General features: G+C 42.1%; 1 protein-coding gene across 1 annotated transcript in view; it reads right to left on the reverse strand.

Moving 5' to 3' along the window:
- Positions 1-462: 462 nt before the first annotated feature.
- The window catches only part of LOC139552554 (sodium/calcium exchanger 1-like), a 75,885-nt gene continuing 54,975 nt past the window's right edge, over positions 463-21,372 (reverse strand). The window contains exons 5-9 of the mRNA XM_071364384.1: positions 9,414-9,520; positions 5,989-6,107; positions 3,643-3,742; positions 2,861-3,133; positions 463-2,726 (exon numbers count right to left, since the gene is read on the reverse strand). Of these exons, the coding sequence (XP_071220485.1) occupies positions 2,347-2,726; positions 2,861-3,133; positions 3,643-3,742; positions 5,989-6,107; positions 9,414-9,520 (979 nt within the window). The 3' untranslated portion in view covers positions 463-2,346. The remainder of the gene's footprint in view (positions 2,727-2,860; positions 3,134-3,642; positions 3,743-5,988; positions 6,108-9,413; positions 9,521-21,372) is intronic.

Raw genomic sequence — 21,372 nt, forward strand, 5'->3', positions numbered from 1 at the left:
ATGCCAAACAACAAGCATCATGAAAACTTCCTGAAGCATATGTCCCAGGTTGATCAGAGCAGATGGAGGATGAGGAAATGAGGGCACAGAGACTACGCTTAATGATTATGTAATGTAAGAAAAGTTATTTATGGAGACTTTTACACTGAACAAAAAGTAAACAGTGAGAGAGTAATGAACGTGCAGTGATGGGTCAGGTGTGGCAGTAACTGGAATACTGAATCACAGTAACCAGGGTCTGTCAAGCACATTGTTTTACACTGACAAATGCAGTTCAGATTCAATAAAACAATGTTTACTCGTGTGAATCAATAAAAAACAGCATACTGATACAAACATGCGTTCTCGCTGCATGGGAAGAATGACATTTTTTATATATCCTGTAAAATCAGCCACCAGTTATGATTAAAAAGGGCTCCAAGTCCTGATTAAGGAATAAATAAAACTCAATTTTGAACAATAATAAATAAACAACTTTTATTTCCACTGATCATACATTAAGCGTGCATATTAATCCAAATAAAAGCAGCAATGATCATGTAATTATAAATACATCTAGAAATAATAACAATGGATCTGAGGATCCTAAATTTCAAAAACAAAGTCTACACACTATCCTTATGCAAATTATAGTAAGGTTTGGCAATCATTTGATTTATGTCTTTTTTTCATTACAGTATCATCATAGTTTTGTTTATTTGTTGCCATTTCAAAAACTGTACACAGTATGTGCTATGTTTAGGAAATAAACTAACCGTCAGGTTTTAAAACCTTTTTTCTCCTCTATGCAGTGCTTTGACATAGTCATGTAGGTGAAATATGTTCAAAGCCTGAATGTGACAGAGAATAATGCAAAAAGATTTGTGAGGACTCAGAAGTGTAGACATTTCATCATTAAAATCCATACCCCCATGTTGAGTAAACATTTAGGATGGAATAAAGCAATGCCTTTCATCAAACTCTGAAGACAAGGAGTACATATACCTTGAATTATGATTCACATCCACACGCTCACACACTCATACAAAACCCTTGGAAAAAATGTGCTTCTACAGTACATCGTCTCAAATTAAAATTGTAAAGCACACTTTAATTAAGCTGGAAATCTCTGGCAGAGATTGTCTCACATAGATTAGTGTCCTGTATAAAAAATATCTTGGAAGAAGTCCTTATGAGACTGAGGTTGTCCTCAGACAGAGTGTGGATCAGGGAACCAGGCAGTGATATATTCACATGTTACTGTATTCAGCTTGGATTCACATCTAGACTTTCACTCATGAGGATAGCCGTATTAAAATGTTACATACAATACTTCAAAATGTTTCTATCATACAATTATTCTTCACTCAATACAACAAAACACACTCACGCATGTACACACCTAGTAGTAATATTATTCTTTGACATGATATACAACAAATAGTTTGAGATAAATATTAATATTAATCTTATTAACAAGCACAACAGCTTTTCAACTGATCACCATTTCCTGAATAACATCTGACATTATGTTTTGGCCTCAGTGGCTACTAATTCTAATGCAGTACCGTGCCAACTGTAGTTATCCCATTAACTCCTATCACAAGTTATTTTTAGACCCTGTTCAAAGAGAATATGGCACTGTTTTATCTACAAACACTTACATTGTTCAAACATCTTGACTATCTTGACTTTTCAATAATGAAAATCCATTTAGAAAATGTCCACAACACAAGCGCACAACGTTGTTGAAAAAGAAGAGGGTTAGGATGGGCTGAGAGTAGTAGTCAATGTTCAGGGCAGAGGCTGAGAACCTTCATGGGAATGACAGTGCTTGTGGGGCGTCAGGGGTTACATAGTTGGTCAACCAGGAACCATGTTCACAATTGGGGAGAAGGAGGATCTGGGTCAGCTCTTCTGAGTCAGTGTGCTATCATCTCCAAGAAATTGACTGATTGATTAGGGTCATCCTCTATCTGAATGGAGAGATGCAGGAGACGATCAGTGGGGCTAAAAGAGCTAAGTGTTCAGGATAGACTATAAACAAAATAGGAGCATTCTCAGAAGAGTCAAAGGTCATTTAATTTCCCTCGTTTTGTGCAGACAGCCTATTTAGATAAAGCTATGCCTCAAGGCATAAGTCATCTGAAAACATACACCAAGTCATTAACTGGTGCCAGTACGCTTCCAACAGAATGGCTAAGGCTGCCATCCATGCCATTGTAAATGGGGTAAAAGTCTTCAGAGTCAAGCATCCACAGTAGCAATAATAATAAACAATATAAATACTTTAAAACACTCAGAAAAGTACACAAAAAGGAGAGGGATAGACATGTAAACAATAGGAGACAAGCTCTCTCCTCTCTCTCAGAAGCCTGGCACGTGGCAGTAAGCCTCCAGGGAGGACAGCAGGATGTAGAGGAACCAGAGGGAGAAGAAGAAGAGGGAGGTGAGGAGTTTCGCGGTCCGCGGGCCCCCCAGTTCTCCCCCTGCCACGCCGGCCCGGCGGCGGTACATCAGCACCAGGACACACACAAACGCCATGATGGTGAACAGGGTGACGGAGAATGCCAGCGAACCAGGCTGCACAAGGAACTTCTTGCCCTTGGTCTTCCAGTAGACGGCCGCAATGGTCCATGCCACGCCGATGCCCAGGAACACGTTCACTGCATTACTGCCCGTTACGTTGCCGATGGAGGCGTCAGCGTACTGGTCCTGGATGGCCGCCACTTTACTGGCAAATGTGTCTTTGTGAACATAAAGTAAGCAGAAATAGATGGTTAGAAATAGGTAACTGATTCTGACACGGACAAGAGACGGATACAGCCCAGAGAAAGAGTGACAGACAGAGAGAGTAGGCTACATAGAGACAGGCACCCACCTGGAACAGAAGTCCCCAGGGCCACAAATACTACGGCAGTGACAGAGTCCTTAAGCCCCACTGTGCAGCCGAAATGAGAGGCCAGGTCCCCGGTCACAGCCGTCAGAACACCAATCAGGGAGATGGACACAAAGAAGCAGGCCCAGCCATTCCAGTACTCTGTGGGCGGGACAAAGGCGAACAGAACCTTCCAGAACACTGTGAGGAAGTGCATGATGTAGTCAAAACAGGACGGGAGGCGCTCCTCCCCACTCTCCTCCTCATCATCATCCCCTGGGGGAGAGAACGAGAGGTGTTTACACATATAGTACAAATCATTCTGATAAGATGCAGCGTTTTATTCAACTTTTACGTGGTACAAAATTACAGTTACATTTTACATTTGAGTAATTTAGCAAGCAGACACTCTTATCCAGAGTGACTTACAGTTAGTGCATTTATCTTAAGATAGCTAGGTGAGACAACCACAAATCACATATTGAGGACATTTTTCCTCAATAAGGTACAGCAGTTATCAACAAAGTCAGCGCTAGTAGGGAAATAAAAGTTTCACCTTTATTGCTTTGCTTGGGATAAAGTTGAACTTGACACTGCTTCTTGCATCTATACATTTTCAAACAGCAACTTTGTGTGTCTGTGATTTCATTACTGCTACCTCCCAAAGTAGAGGGTGTGATTTCTCTGCCCTGAACACCACTCCTCTCACTCTGTTAATGCAAGAGCATGCAGCGTTAGTGAGTCTGTCCCAGAGATTTAGGAGTGAAGGAGAGAGAAGCACTCACCTGCACTGACAGTGACAGCATTGACAAACTGCTCTCTCCAACTACTGCTGCCCACCACCAGAGCAAGGTTAGTCTTCTTAATCAGCTTATCTACTGTGTTCTAAACAAACAAACAAACAAAAACACAATCAGATTTCAGCCTAGACTAGAGTTATCAATACATAGAATGGATAGAAGTGTCATATTTTGAGTGGAAGGGGTAAGGGTTGGTTTGATGTTTCCAATTTGTGTGGTAAGCAATGTAATCTCGCCCAGTTTGTTCTTCATTTGTTAGAGGGCAATGACCCATCCCTCTTTTTCAGTTGCTCCACTGAGCGGGTGACCTGGCTGGCCTCTGTCCAGACAGTCTCCTCACAGGAAGAGGGAGGGCAGATCTCGACAGGAGTAACAAGACAGTGACCTCTCTCACTGGCGAAAGACATGCTTATATTATAATAAATGTGACCCGTTTCAGGAACTAGGCGTATGTTAAGATGGCGCCGACAGATATGGAAGCTCTGCTTCTAGCTCCTAAGCAACTTTGCAGTATTTCGTTTTTTTGTGTCTTATATTATTAGCCCAGAAAGTTTTTTGCATTATTACATACAGCCGGAAATAACTTTTGGATATCAGAGCGGTGGTAACTCACCAGCATTACGACCAGGAATATGACTTTCCCAATTTGTATCCTTTGTTCGTACCCCCTAGGGCAATTAAATTTATCCCAGAGGCTGCTCCAAGATACCGCCGGCGGAGAAAAGGTTTTCGGAGTGGATTTCTAGTCCGAATCAGGAGGCGTGCACACCATTCACCGCTCCCGAGTATATTACTTGCTAATGTTCAGTCTCTGGACAATAAAGTAGACGAGCTCAGGGTGAGGATCTCCTTCCAGAGAGACATCAGGGACTGTAACATACTCTGTTTTATTTCTCTCCGGATATACTGTCCCTGTTCATACAGCCAGCTGGGTTCTCAGTACATCACGCAGACAGGAATAAAGAACTCTCCGAGAAGAAGAAAGGCGGTGGAGTATGTTCATGATTAACTACTCATGGTGTGATTGTGATAACGTACAGAAACGAATTGGTTTAGCTACGGAAACGACAGGAACCTTCCCGCTAGCCATGATTGACTGAGATAATGGATGGGCTGGACATGCCAAGAGATAAGTTTGGATTGGTCTGCCATGTAGCATGTAGATAATCGTTGTTACTCAGCTTTTTCAAAAGATATAAAGTTAGCCATGGAGAACTGCAAAGGTGTTGCTACTGCTCTCATCAACATTGCTGCCCTGAATTTGGCAGGCACTATCGACAAAGATCAGTGGGAAAAAGTTGCTTTCTGCACACGGTCAGTACAAACCGGAGTGACTTGACACAATGTGGGGCAAACAAGCTTTACAAACAAAACAGAGTTAAAGGGGTTCCAGTCTGCTGTGAAGCGTTCATCCATGTATATGGGTAAGAGTCTAGCTACATTTTCAGCTATTATACGTTTCTAATTTAGTCAGAAAGTCATTTTCATTCAAAGTTAAAGGGTAGCTAGTGAACGTTAGCTTGCTAGCTTGCTAGCTAACGTAACATGTATGATCTTTGTAGTAATATTATTTGTATTTCAGAAACCCATTTGCATTGCTAGTTATAGCATAATGTTAGCTAGCTAGCTAACATTGAACCTAGTAGGTTAGGTTTAGCTACCTGCAGATTCATATTCATATTAATGCCTTCTTTCACCCATCCATTTAGACAAGTGTCTGGGTAAGCATCATCTAATAATTATAAAATATTTATAAAATATTTTAATCTGGACACTGTCTATTTTTATATTGCTACTATGCAAATATGCAAGTAACTACTTCACTGTACCATTTACACCTTCTGTATGTGACAAATACATTATTTCATTTGATATATTGTTTGTTTACCAGAGACAGTAATGTGAAGAACAACAGGACCTGCACCAAAGTCAGATTAGGATATAGGCCAAGGACTATATAACGTGTATTTTTATCTGGAGATTTTCCTTATTATATGCTACTACTTTCACCACTTTTTGTCTTATTCTTTGGTTGTTTACAACACTACCTTACTCACTCTGTTTAGCACATGGCCTCACAGGGGAATCCTTAAAGAGATGGGTGAGGTTAAGGCTTAAGAGGGTGTGGAGAAAAAAAAACACAATTTCTAATTTTGCAACATAACACCGAATCTAGGTGGTCGGTCACAAATATGATGCTGCAGGGACAGAGGGAGACAGAGGAGACAGGGGGGGATAGAGAAGAGAGGAGGACAGGGTGGGACAGAGGAGAGAGGGGCACATATGAGAGAGGGGTGTGTCTGTGGGGGTCTGTTTGTTTTTGTGGGTTACCTTAAACTCGTACGATTCCTCTATCACCACCTCCAGCTTGGTGTGTTCTCCCAGGCTGGGACAGCCCATCTTGGACATCTCCTCCTCATCGTTGGCTGGTTTGTTCTCATTGGAGTCTCCTGTGAAGCAGAGAGGAGCACTTCAATGTCAAATATCATACCCCCCCAAAAAATGCTAACCTCCCCTGTTATTGTAATATTGAGAGGTTACCATGTCTTGGGGGTATGATAACAAATGCTAAACTCCCCTGTTATTGTAATATTGAGAGGTTAGCATGTCTTGGGGGTATGATAACAAATGCTAAACTCCCCTGTTATTGTAATATTGAGAGGTTACCATGTCTTGGGGGTATGATAACAAATGCTAAACTCCCCTGTTATTGTAATATTGAGAGGTTACCATGTCTTGGGGGTATGATAACAAATGCTAAACTCCCCTGTTATTGTTATATTGAGAGGTTACCATGTCTTGGGGGTATGATAAAAAATGCTAACCTCCCCTGTTATTGTAATATTGAGAGGTTAGCATGTCTTGGGGGTATGATAACGAATGCTAACTTCCCCTGTTATTGTAATATTGAGAGGTTAGCATGTCTTGGGATATGATATAAAATGCTTACCTCCCCTGTTATTGTAATATTGAGAGGTTAGCATGTCTTGGGGGTATGATAAAAAAATGCTAAACGCCCCTGTTATTGTAATATTGAGAGGTTACCATGTCTTGGGATATGATATAAAATGCTTACCTCCCCCTGTTATTGTAATATTGAGAGGTTACCTTGTCTTGGGGGTATGATATTTGTGCATCTGTATTCACGATTCATTCAGGATTATCCGTAATCATGGTAGCATCCACATTAATGTAGAAGTGTTTCTTATTTACAATAAAAGTGACTCCAAAATTACACAATACATTATTTACCACTCATTTCTATTGGGCACAAAATAATCTGAAACGCAACCAAAGCAAACAGCAAATGCATCCAACGAATTTATAGAGTCACAAGCTTGATGTAGTCATTGCTTGCTATGAATATGGGACCAAATACTAAACTTTCTACTACTTTAATAGACATATAAGTGAATTTGTCCCAATACTTTTGGTCCCCTAAAATGGAGGGACTACGTACTGTCGTGTCTTTGGCTATGCCAGATGAATTGCTATGACATACTATTCTATAAAATAATTTCTCCGTAATTAATATTACCTGATTGAACTAATCATGTAAATGTAATTAACTAGAGAGGGACACCACGAAATAATATTTATAGAGCTGTTATCTTCCGAATAAACTCTTAAAGATTTAGTAATATTTTACATCCATAGCAGTCAATATTAATCGTCATCTTATTCAGTCTCATCTGAAAGTTGTAAATTCTTGGTTATCTGCAAGAATCCTGGCTAACAAGTTGAATCAGCAATACAAAATTGGGTTTAATTATTTATTTACTAAATACCTAACTAATCACACAGAATCACACATACACAATTATATCATAACTTGATTACAAATTGCCGTCATAAAGGAAAACGTCCCTAGCGGGCGGAATAGATATGACAGCTTGTTACACAAAGGAAAGGGGCTGGGTTTTGGTGAAAGAGCGGGAGACTGGAACAGAGGAGAAGCTGTGCTATCGTAAATACAGTATCTTATGCATTCTAAATTACTGCCCATTTGGAAAAGGAAAATGCAATAAATATTTACTCTGAGCTGCGCTTCAGTAGGTTGGTGGTAGATGGAAGACCGTGTTGCCAAACCGAGTCCTCTGTCCTTTGAAGAATGTCTCTGGTGGTCACTGGATAAGTTGTAGTAACGTCGTTGTGTAGTAGACGGGATACTCTGACTGTCCTTCCTAACCTGCGTTTGTAGCAGCTGTTGCTAACTCAACGGCTAGGAGGTATCACTTCTGTAGTGAATACGAGTTCAAAGTTCATACCATTTACAACCAAAGTCCATGCTGATGTTGGCTTAGTTCTGTAGTTATTATCTGAACCATTCTGACATCGGATCGTCATCCTAATGTACCCGGAACAGAAAGTTATATTTTTGTCAATGGCTTTATATAGTGGAGGGAGAGGGGTGTGTCTGAAAAGTTTATTACCCATGTCTCTTCACAGGGGCGGGCCACTGGTTGAGCAGAGGCCCAAACTTATGAAAACCCAAATCTCTCATTTGGAAGCTAAAATTACATTTAATCTCTTCACAAATAATTTCGTATATTCAAGCATTTGAATTAAACAACAATTCCATGTGAATCCGATACCTCTGATGTTTAGACTTTCCACAGTAGAGTTTATGTCATTCTATCATTGATGAGAATGTGTGAGGGCAACCGAACTGACATAATATACCTTAAGTACCACCGCATATGTTCAGTTGGTCGGATTACCAGAATATAGTTCATTTCCCCCCAACTTCTGATGTTCCCAGAATCTCTAAGTTAACCAAGGGGTTTTCTTATGTCACATCAGTAGGGAAGAGGAACGGGGGAGGGGGGAAAGAGGTATTTATGACTGTCATAAACCTACCCCCAGGCCAACGTCATGACAGTACAAAAAGTGCTGTAATTTCTAAACGGTTCACCCGATATAGATGAAAATACGCTCAAATTAAAGCTGACAGTCTGCACTTGAACCTCATAGTTAGTGTCATTTTAAATCCAACATGCTGGATTACAGTGCCAAAACAACCAAAAATGTATCACTGTCCCAATACGTTTGGAGCTCACTGTATACAGAAACGCAATGTCATTTATTTATCAAATTAATTCTCTGTGAATAAACTGTATACCAATGTATCAATACACAGAGTTTTGTGAGGGGGTAAATTCAAAAAGAATTCTCATGCGTATCAGCAATGCAGGAATAATTGAAATGCACCAAAAACATTACATTAGTGTAAAATACTATAATGAATGTGCAGTGAGAAGAATAGCCTGGAGAAACAGCACTAACATGGACCAACCACTCTCAGTCTTGATGAAATCCCCCGCAAGTCACTAATGGCAATTAATGTGCAACTACAGTATAACCATTTGTACACTCAGGGACATATCCTGGCCATAAAATACATTTTGGTGATGTGTTTTGTTTTTCAATATATATTTCTTAATGTTACCAATCCCCACTAATGGGTTTATGAAAGCAACATACCACCTATATTTGGAATAAAATAAATTACAGGTTAAGGATGTCATGTGTTGTAATTCTATGTGCCGCAACCTCATCACTTACAACATGGATCTGCCAGGGGCAACAACAAAAAAACTACAGCACTTCCAGAATTACCATTCCATCCTTCATATACAGATGTTGTGTATAACTGATCGGTGAAATACAACATTTAAGACTGTTAAACCTGACAGCGATAACATGAGGCTGCTACAGTAAATGGCAGCTTTGCACCCGCAGGGCTCTGCACTGACCATGTTTCCGTCCAATCTCCAGCAGCACAGGCTCCCCCAGCTGGATGATGAAGGTCTTGTTCTTCTCATACTCCTCATCATCAATGACCTTCACCTCCAACAGCTTCCTGTAGATGGGGAAAAACATACATGTTGGGTCAGAGACATAGAACCAGATAGCTCTTTAGAAGGATACAGAGATGGAGACAAAGAGAGAAGCTCTTCAGAAGGAGAGAGAGATTGGGACAGAGAAGAGAGAAGCTCTTCAGAAGAAGAGAGAGATGGAGACAGAGAAGAGAGAAGCTCTTCAGAAGAAGAGAGAGATTGGGACAGAGAAGAGAGAAGCTCTTCAGAAGGAGAGAGAGATGGGGACAGAGAAGAGAGAAGCTCTTCAGAAGAAGAGAGAGATTGGGACAGAGAAGAGAGAAGCTCTTCAGAAGGAGAGAGCGATGGAGACAAAGAAGAGAGAAGCTCTTCAGAAGAAGAGAGAGATGGGGACAGAGAAGAGAGAAGCTCTTCAGAAGGAGAGAGAGATGGGACAGAAAAGAGAGAAGCTCTTCAGAAGAAGAGAGAGATTGGGACAGAGAAGAGAGAAGCTCTTCAGAAGGAGAGAGAGATGGGGACAGAGAAGGGTGAAGAGACAGAGGTGAGGATAAGGGGTGATGAATATCAGCATGGAAAGATGGAGAGAAAACAGCTTGCTATCTCTTTTTATTTTCTTCCATTGGCTGGATGAGAAAGTGAGAGTGATAGAAAGAGGAAGGCAGGGTGGGAGGCGCAGGTAATTAGGGTTCATGAATAATGAAGAAAGGCACTAAGGCAGGCAGGGACAGAGACATTTCTGGGAACAAACAATTAAGCGGTTAAGCCATATACATTACGGCCACGATGCACACACGCACTCACGCACGCACGCAGGCACGCACGCAGGCACGCACGCACGCACGCACGCACACACACAGCCCCTAATTTCCTCCAACCTTATCACTAGATACCTTTTTAATTCATGTGTCGTGTCGATGAGTTATCACTTAAATGTAATTCACTATCTTATTGTCCTTTCCATCTTGCCCTGCAACCCAAATTTTCTGCTTAAGCCCTCACAGAGTAAGGAAATCTTCTTTATTGGATGGCACAGTGTTAATCACATGATTTCTCCATACGCCTCACCACATCTCTCTGTCCTCTTCACTAGATTCCAGTGACCCAGAAAGCCTGTCCAAGTGGTGCCTCATATCAGTGTAAATGTGTCTAAAGCAGCCTTGTCGTTCGATGGACTATTCCCATGGGTGGCTGAACTCTAAGCTCCACAGCAGCCAAACACTTCTGAGCCAAACAGACAGCGGTGGACAGCTATCAGATAGGCCTATGTTCAGACTGCAGGGCTGTCTCCAGCAGATGGGCCAAGCCAGACAGTGTACAGATAAGAATAGTCCCGGATCCATCGTGCTCCTATGCCCAGCAGACCTCTGCCTCACACAAACAGACACCCTCTGGCAGACAGGCTCTGGTACACACAAATTAGTGGAGAGGTCCCAGGTGTCAACTCCCCCTGTCTACACATTCCCCACGCAGACTGACGGGCCGTCCCAGGAGACAGGAAGAGGTGCACACGGCCTGATGGAGACGGATGATGGCAACAGGAGGAAGGAGGAGGAAACGCGAGCAAGCAGGAAAACTGCATTTGTGCATTTATCTCTTTCAGCACGAGGCCTTAATTCCACACTGTGGCCTTCAGGTATTGAATGGCACTGTTAATCACTGGAGCAAAACCTCAAAACAAACACACATCACACACACACACACACAGTAAGTAGGCCTAAAATAACCACTCCACACAGATACAAATTGACTTACTCCCCTGGGTACACCCCAACAGCACGCTTGCGTCGAGCAGTGCAGTGAATGAAATACCAAGTATGAGACTTTGCATAGTGTTTAAAACTTCTTATGGCTGCAATCCCGGTAACGGGATCGATATGACAACAGCCAGTGAAAGTGCAGGACGCCAAATTCAAACAACAGAAATCTCATAATTAAAATTCCTCAAACATACATGTGTCTTATATCATTTTAAAGGTAATCTTGTTGTTAATCCCACCAAAGTGTCCGATTTCAAATATGCTTTTCAGCGAAAGCACTACAAACGATTATGTTAGGTCACCACCAAGCCACAATAAGCACAGACATTTTTCCAGCGAAGGATAGCAGTCACAAAAAGCAGAAATAGAGATAAGATTAATCACTAACCTTTGATGATCTTCATCAGATGACACTCATAGGACTTCATGTTACACAATACATCCATGTTTTGTTTGATCAAGTTCATATTTATATCAAAAAATCTGAGTTTACATTGGCGCGTTACATTCACTAGTTCCAAAAACATCAAGTGATTTTGCATAGCCACATCGTTTCAACAGAAATACTCATCATAAATGTAGATGATAATACAAGTTATACATATGGAATTATAGATATATCTCTCCTTAATGCAACCGCTGTGTCAGATTTCTTTTTTTTAATTACGGAAAAAGCTAACCATGCAATAATCTGAGACGGCGCTCAGAACAATAGCCAAATTAGCCGCCATGTTGGAGTCAACAGAAACCAGAAAATACATGATAAAATACATCAGAATGCAGTCCTAGGAATCCCAGGTCCACAATAAATGCTTGATTTGTTCGATAATGTCCGTTATTTATGTCCAATTAGCTACTTTGGTTAGCGCGTTTGGTAAACAATTCCAAAGTCACAAAGCGCGTCCACTATAACGTGACGAAATGTCCAAAAGTTCCGTAACAGTCAGTAGAAACATGTCAAACTATGTATTGAATCAGTCTTAAGAATGTTGTTAACATACATCTTGAATAACGTTCCAACCGGAGAATTACATTGACTTCAGTTGAGCGATGGAACGGAGCTGCCTCCCACGTGAACGCGCGTGGTCAAAGCGTGGTCACCTCATGGCTTTGGTTACTCATTCCTGTCTCCTTCGGCCCCCCTTCACAGCAGAGTCATTAGACAAAGTTCTATTGACTGTTGACATCTAGTGGAAGCCGTAGGAAGTGAAAACTCATCCATATCTCGCTGTAATTTCAATGAGAGCTTGGTTGAAAAACTACCAGCCTCAGAAAAATTCCAAACAGGAAGTGGAACTTCTCAGGTTTTTGCCTGTCATATGAGTTCTGTTATACTCACAGACATAATTCAAACAGTTTTAGAAACTTCAGAGTGTTTTCTATCCAATACTAATAATAATATGCATATATTAGCAACTATGACTGAGGAGCAGGCCGTTTACTCTGGGCACCTCTGTGCACCTTTCATCCAAGCTACTCAATACTGCCCCTGCAGCCATAAGAAGTTTAACGAACCTACTCACATCTGACATGTTTTGAATGTTGATAGCTACATAATATTGTTCCATTAACTGGGAGTGTGAAATATATGTTGATTTGAATTTTTATGTGCATGCAGATAGTATCCCAGGCTAGACTGTGTGAAAAAGTGCAGCCACAGATTGAATTATGTTCTATTTCTTCAGCAGAGACGCAATTTGTTTTTATACAACTAAAAGTACATTTATGTTGATTTAGAGTCTGGCCTCTTCCCAGATCTGTATGCCTGCGATAAATCAACCAATAAGAGAACAAACTCTCCCATTGCATTTGACTGCAGCAGTCATGATTAAGGTACAGTACCAGTCAAAAGTTTGGACACACCTACTCATTCAAGGGTTTTTCTTTATTTTTTACTATTTTCTACATTATAGAACAATAGCGAAGATATCAAAACTATGAAATAACATATACTGTATGGAATCATGTAGTAACCAAAAAAGTGTTAAACAAATCAAAATATATTTTATATTTGAGATTCTTTAAAGTAGCCACCCTTTGCCTTGAGGACAATTTTGCACACTCTTGGCATTTTCTCAACCAGATTCATGAGGTAGTCACTTCCCACATATGCTGAGCACTTGTTGGCTGCTTTTCCTTCACTCTGCGGTCCAACTCATCCCAAACCATCTCAATTGGGTTGAGGTCGGGTGATTGTGAGGGCCAGGTCATCTAATGCAGCACTCCATCACTCTCCTTCTTGGTCAAATAGCTCTTACACAGCCTGGAGGTGTGTTTTGGGTCATTGTCCTGTTGAAAAACAAATGATTCTAAATAAATCACTGACAGTGTCACCAGCAAAGCACCCCCACACCATCACACCTCCTCCTCCATGCTTCATGATGGGAAATACACATGCGGAGATCATCCATTCACCTAATCTGCTACTCACAAAGAAATTAAAAATCTTAAATTTGGACTCACCAGACCAAAGGACAGATTTCCACTGGTCCAATGTCAATTGCTCATGTTTCTTGGCCCAAGCAAGTCTCTTCTTATTATTGGTGTCCTTTTGTCGTGGTTTCTTTGCATCAATTCGACCATGAAGGCCTGATTCACACAGTTTCCTCTGAACAGTTGATGTTGAGATGTGTCTGTTCCTTTAACTCTGTGAGGCATTTATTTGGGCTGCAATCTGAGGTGCAGTTAAATGCTGATTTCTGAGGCTGGTAACTCTAATGAACTTATCCTCTGCAGCAGAGGAAACTCTGGGTCTTCCTTTCCTGTGGCAGTCCTCATGAGAGCCAGTTACATCATAGAGCTTGATGGTTTTTGTGACTGCTCTTGAAGAAACTTTAAATGTTCTTGAATTTTTCCGTATTGACTGACCTTCATGTCTTAAAGTAATGATGGACTGTTGTTTCTCTATGCTTATTTGAGCTGTTCTTGCCATAATATGGACTTGGTCTTTTACCAATTAGGGCTATATTCTGTATACCAACCCTACCTTTTCACAACACAAGTGATTGGTTCAAGAAGGAAAGAAATTCCAGAAATGTACTTTTAACAAGGCACATCTGTTAATTGAAATGCATTCCAGGTGACTACCTCATGAAGCTGGTTGAGCGAATGCCAATAGTGTGTCATCAAGGCAAAGGGTGGCTACTTTGAAGAATCTCAAATATTAAATATATTTTGATTTGTATAACACTTTTTTGGTTACTACATGATTTCATGTGTTATTTCATAGTTTCAATGTCTTCACTATTTTTCTACAATGTAGGAAGTGAAAATAAAGAAAAACCCTTGAATGAGTAGGTGTGTCCAAACTTTTGACTGGTACTGTAGTTACAAGATAATGTGACGAATAAACAGAAATGCACTACTCAGAATATTAAAACACCAGAGCAATAAGGCAGGCATTTTCCAAATGTCCAATACATTACAGATGAGTGTGTGGGTGGGGGCCCTGAATTGCCTGGAGCCCTCCAGCTTTGCGTGGGTTACAGTGTGCCTCTGGTACACCAATATATGGGAGGGGAACACTGAAAATGAATTACAGACTGACCAGGATGCCTTTCTCTCTGGTGAGAGAACACGAACAGATAAAACATAAGGCAAAACATAAATGAGCTAAGTTATATTGCCTACAGTCCCACAGGTGAGTGTACAGAATATTAACGTCAACACTAACACATTAGCGCTGTCAAATTATGGTTTTGCACATGCAGCTGTGGGTGCGGTGTATGAAACACAAATTCATGGGGTTGGCATGGCAACAGGTAGCAATAGTGTATGTTCTGTTAAAAAGTCATGGCCTTCGGCAAGATATCTGTAGTCAGAGTGTGGAAGAGGAAGCAGGAGAGACTAGTAAAAGAAAAAAAGACCTCTCATATTTCACTCTCTATGTTTCTGTTGTAATCCATCACATATATTTTAATTGGTATATGAGACAAGTGCTTAAATTTCAATTTCACTGCACAAGTACAGTGAAATGCCTTTTTTGCAAGCTCTAAACCCAACAATGCAGTAATCAGTGTCAATATAGTTAAACATAACATAAGGTAGAACAAAAATAAGAAATAACAAGAACACAAGAAGTAAGTAAGCTACAGTATATACAGGGCCAGTTCCAAAACAATATTATGGCTATTAATACCAGTCTATGGCTTGGGTAGCTGGAGTCTAACGATTTTCCAGGCATTCCTTTCACACCGCCTGATATAGAGGTCCTGGATGGCAGGGAGCTCGGCCCCAGTGATGTACTGGGCTGTTGCCATACCAAGCAGTGATGCAGCCAGTCAAAATGCTCTCAATGTTTAAGCTGTATAACTCTTTGAGGATTTGAGTATGGCATGCTAAACCTTTTCAACCTCCTTGGTGATTTGGACACCGAGGAACTTGAAGTTCTTGACCTGCTCCACTCCACTGCTCCTATGTGGACGGGGGCGCGCTCGCCCACCTGTTTCCTGTAGCCCAGTGGCCACCAGCAAGTCAATCGTGAACCTAGTCGATCACCAAACATTTCTGGTGAAAGCCAACAAAGTTTTGCGCTCCATTTTTTATTGGTGTTGCGCTGCTGGTGTTAGGTGCACTTCATTTAGAAGCCCTGTGCACCGTGTAGGCAGAGTGTTACCATTTTGAACCATTTGATTTGTCTGAAAAGACTCTGCCTACCTGGTAGACCCTGTGGCTAAATTGTGTGCACCTACTGCTCTGTCCAATCGGATAGCTCAAATCATGGTGCCTACAGCTTCCACGATGAGTAACTTTTAAAACCATGACAAGAGAGAGACTGTCAATGAATACAGCAAAGAGCTGCTGTTATTATGAAGCACTGTCAACACTGTTTTAATTCAACACTACTACAAAACATAAAACGCGCTTCTCCCTACTTCCACTCGCGCTACAGCTGCAATGAATGAGTAGCCTAGTGTATCGATAGCCCTGAGTTTTTATTATTATTAGCAGCTTGTCTGTCTATTTTAATATCAAGGAATATTTCACTTTCTCTGGTAATAGGAACAACATGAATTTATGCATGAGGCAGATGCGGTGCGACTCGAGTTTCGCCATCAGGTGGAAGACTGTGTCCCCTCTCTCTGGTCAGTCTCACCGGATGAAAGGAAGGAGAGAGCAGGGACTGTGAGAGGCGGACCCTCTGCTGCTCTCTCCCTCCCTCCGCTGAGACTAATGCCTTGTTCAAAACAACTGGGAACTCTGAAATCTCTGACTTCCGACTTCAGTGCATTCAAGACAACTGGGAATTCGAAAATAAATTAGATCCGACTGTGAAAAATTGTTTTAAACTGTCATCCAACTCGGAATTCCAAGTCGGCATCTTTTTAGAGCTCCGACCTGAAGATCACTGACGTCATGACTTGACCGTGTCTTGAAAGCACCATGACCATCAAATGCAGGTACCATCAGTCCAGTAAAATAAAAAAGCAAATTATTTGCAAATTATTTCAATTTGTGCTCAGATGTGCCTTGCAAGTGCTACACCAACTGATCTATTTTGTAATCAAAGCTTGAGTTTGGAAATATAATATGGTCTGATAAGAACAATATTGGTATGCCAAGGATATAGCCAATCTGCTGTGATAATGTATTAAGCCTACTGCACAAACCTCATTCCTGCAGAACTGTTTTTATTTGGTTAATGTAAAATAAATGTAAGTCATGTTTAAAAAAAATCTGAGCAGTAGATCTCTGCTTGCTTTTTGTCTGCGAAAGTGATCTTGACTCAGAAAAGGTTGGTGACCACTGCTGTAGTCCATGATCAGCTCCTTGGTCTTACTGACGTTGTCAGAGAGGTTGTTGTCCTGGGCACCACACTGCCAGGTCACTAGTCTCATCGTCGCCGGTGATCAGGCCTACCACCGTCGCATCATCAGCAAACTTGATGATGGTGTTGGAGTAGTGCGTGGCCATGCAGTCGTGGGTGCCTGGGACTGAACACCTCCCTCTGCAACTGGATCCTGGACTTCCTGATGAGCCACCTCCAGGTGGTGACACATCTGCCACGCTGACCTTCAACACGGGGGTCCCTCAGTATTGCGTGCTCAGTCCCCTCCTGTACACCCTGTTCACCCACCACTGCTTGGCCGCACACGACTTCAACACCATCATTAAGTTTTCCCGACAACACGATGGTGGTAGGCCTGATCATCAGTGCTTAATTTGTAAATCTGGAGGTGCCGGAACAAAAAGTGAGCCGAGAGGGGGGTGACCTGGGGAGTTCTGAGGTACCAAAACACATGAGAGAAAAAAACTTTTGAATAAAGCATTGCATGTATATCATCGCATTTGCGTAGTGACATAGAGCAGTAGAGTAGAGGCGCTTACAGAAGTTGCAGATAAAAAAAAAATTTGCCTAGGGTCCGGGAAAAATGTGGCCTTTTATAAACGCATTTCATGCAATTCTACATAATTTTGCATGCAGAATCTTTTTTAATACCGCATTAATGATCGAAATGGCAGGCTACTTTGACACTGACAAACTGATAAAAACAACCTTGTCTTGAATCCATCAATAGCCTAGGCCTATGTGTGTGGAGACATATTGTAGGCTACAATATGAGGAGGAAATTATAGTCCTAAAAATATTTTTCAGTTTCACTGACTCACCCAATGATGCACAACTCACTCGCTAGTGATGGCCGCTGCGCTCCTGCCAAAAGCCTCTCTCTCTCTCTCTCTCTCTCTCTCTCTCTCTCTCTCTCTCTCTCTCTCTCTCTCTCTCTCTCTCTCTCTCTCTCTCTCTCTCTCTCTCTCTCTCTCTCTCTCTCTCTCTCTCTCTCTCTCTCTCTCTCTCTCTCTCTCTCTCTCTCTCTCTCTCTCTCTCTCTCTCTCTCTCTCTCTCTCTCTCTCTCTCTCTCTCTCTCTCTCTCTCTCTCTCTCTCTCTCTCAAAACAAAATTTGGAAGTTGATCAAATATTTTGGTAGCCTACAGCATAGTTGTCTCTTCTCAGCAGGAGCCATTTGCGTCCCAACCTGTGTTTTCCCTTGATTTTATTTTAAATATTGCGAAAGGCCTGTTTTGCCTGTGTGCTGTTCTTTCATCGGCAGATTTGCGGCACGTTCCCGACTATAGGCTATTCCTTGTTATTGGGCTACAATCCACAGCTAGGCTTTTTTTAAAGAAGCTATTGATCCTCTGTGGATAAATTATGGGCCTTCATATGGTGTAGTAGGCTATTCTGAATTATTTCATTTATTTCTGAACATACAGCAATAATTCTATAAATATGGCAAATGTATTTCAATTCATCAGGGGTGCTGCAGTTCCTTCAGAACCCTTCGTGAGGCTATTGATTCTATAAGGAAATTTATGATGAAGTGCAACGCTGGAGAGATGAGAGTTGCAGGCTCATGTCTATCAGAGCAGAGAGATGGAGAGAGATCATAGAAAGTGAATCTCATTCTAGTTACAGTATGTGAGAGATACTGGCACGTTCTCACACAGCCACGGCCACGCGTTGGTCTCAAACATAGGTTACAATGTTGGCAAACGATAAACCCGGGCCGGCTCAACCCAAATCAATGTTAGGCCCGGGCTGAAAATCAAGTTTTTCACATACATTTGTTTTGGAGTGGCAGGAGAATTATAGAAGATGCAAGTTGAATGAACTTTGATTGCTTTAATTATAATTTTCCATGTCACGAGAGGTACCTGATCTGGCCAAATAGGTTCCGGAACAAAACACTCCAAAACGGAGAGGTGCCGGATAGTGTTCCGGCAGTATCCAGCTCAAATGAAGCACTGCTGATCACCGACGACAATGAGACAGCCTATAGGGAGGAGGTCAAAGACCTGGCAGTGTTGTGCCAAGACAACAACCTCAAAGTCAGCAAGACAAAGGAGCTTATCACGGATTACAGGAAAAAGAGAGCCGAACACGCCCCCATTCACATCGACAGGGCTGCAGTGGAGCGGGTCGAGAGCTTCAAGTTCCTCGGTGTCCACATCACTAAGGACCTATCATGGTCCAAACACACCAACACAGTTGTGAAGAGTGCATGACAATGCCTCTTCCCCCTCAGGCAACTGCTCGGCATCTGACCGCAAGGCGCTATAGAGGGTAGTCCGTATGGTCCAGTACATCACTGGGGCCGAACTACCTGCCATCCAGGACCTCTATACCAGGCGGTGTCAGGGGAGGCCCTAAAAATGGTCAAATACGCCAGCCACTCAAGTCATAGATTGTTCTCTCTGCTACCGCACGGCAAGCCGTACTGGAGTACCAGGTCTGGGACCAAAAGGCTCCTGAACAGCTTCTACCCTCAAGCCGTTAGACTGCTGAACAGTTATTAACATTGACCCCTTTTGTTATTTATTTTTATCTTTATTGTATCTCTTGCACCGGCTTGATGCACACTCAGTAGACTCTACCCACACACTGACAGTCCAACACACACGCTCACACACACAAATGCATATTGGCACCACACACACACACACACACACACATACACTCACACACACACACTCACACACTTTCACACTCTTCACACTCTTCACATTCGCTGCTGCTACTCTGTTAATTATACAGTGCATTCGGAAAGTATTCAGACCCCTTGACTTTTTCCACATTTTGTTAGTTACAGCCTTATTATAAAATTGATTATGTTGTTATTTCCCTCATCAATCTACACACAATACCCCATAATCACAAAGCAAAAACAGGTTTTTAGACGTTTTTGCAAATGTATTAAAAACAGATCACTGCTGGGTCTTCCTTTGTAATCTGTAATGGACTGGAGCCCCTGACACATGTGGCATCATGTTAAAGACTGATGACAAACAGCAACCATTTTGGTGTGAGACAGATCAAAAAGGAGCATCTTTTTTAATATTTTTTTTTACAGTTAACTGAAGTTGGCTTGCTAACTAGCAAGTGACAAGAATGTTATCCAGCCTGCATAGCAACCATTTTGTTTATAACGGACAACGAGTCCTTTTGCATAGCATCTATGCAAAAATAATTAGCGTCTTGGTCACATCTGTAGCAAGATGGCCAAAATAACTAACAACCAGATTTTTGTCCGGACTACATCTTCTGGTGGAAGAATGAAATTGTATGAATTTACTTATCAAAGTAAGGTTAATGAAAATATGTAATTCATTGTTATTTTAATATGTTGCTAACAGTTTGTTTGATGAATTATTGTCTCATCAAACCAGAGCCATTGTGTCTGTGGATTTGTGTCCCTGAGGAATGGTTGTGAGTGACGAGCTGCAGTATGGGTTCACCTGCAGCCCACGGCATCTGAATCCCTTTCTCAATGTGCTTCTGGATGGCTGATGAAAAGGAGCTCCAGAATCCCAGAGGAGTGATGATTAGAGAGAACAAAAGGAAAGCTGGCCCCCTTTTCCTGTAAGTAGGTACAAGTACTCTGGTGAGTCTGACTGGGAACCCTCTGAGTCCCATTACCCAAACTCCTTTTATGTGAGCTTGCTGTGGGGAGACCAGTCTAAGTCTCTCCAGGTGCTTACTGACTCTGGGGCAGTTGAGAGTTTCATGGACGCTACCCTGGTATCAGAACTCAGTATCCCTACTCAACTCCTCTCTGTTCCCATGGATGCCAGGGCACTAGACGGCCGCTCCATTGGTAGAGTCACACACAGCACAGTTCTCATTAATATGCGGGTATCTGGAAATCACAGTGAGTCAATTCAGCTCCTCATTGAGTCCCCCTCACATACCTTGTTTTGGGTTTTTCTTGGCTCCAGAAGCACAACCCACATATTGACTGTACTACGGGTCCCATCCTGGGTTGGAGCTCGTTTTTCCATTCACACTGCCTAAAGGCGGCACAGCCTTCTCCGAAACGTCTGCCTCCAGGGTTAAGTACGGTCTCGGATCTCTCTGCCGTGCCCGCAGAGTATCATGACCTCCTGGAGGTTTTTCAGCAAGGCTCGTGCTACCTCCCTTCCTCCACATCGTCCTTACGATTGTGCTATTGACCTCCTTCCGGGCACCACACCGCCTCGAGACCGGCTATATTCTCTGTCTGATCCGGACACCAAGGCCATGGAGGAGTACATCGAGGACTCACTGGCTGTTGGGAGCATTCACCCTCCGGCCTCTCCTGCCAGCGCAGGATTCTTCTTTGTGGGGAAGAAGGACAAGACC

The sequence above is a fragment of the Salvelinus alpinus genome, chromosome 24, assembly GCF_045679555.1.
Source record: "Salvelinus alpinus chromosome 24, SLU_Salpinus.1, whole genome shotgun sequence".
Lineage (NCBI taxonomy): Eukaryota > Metazoa > Chordata > Actinopteri > Salmoniformes > Salmonidae > Salvelinus > Salvelinus alpinus.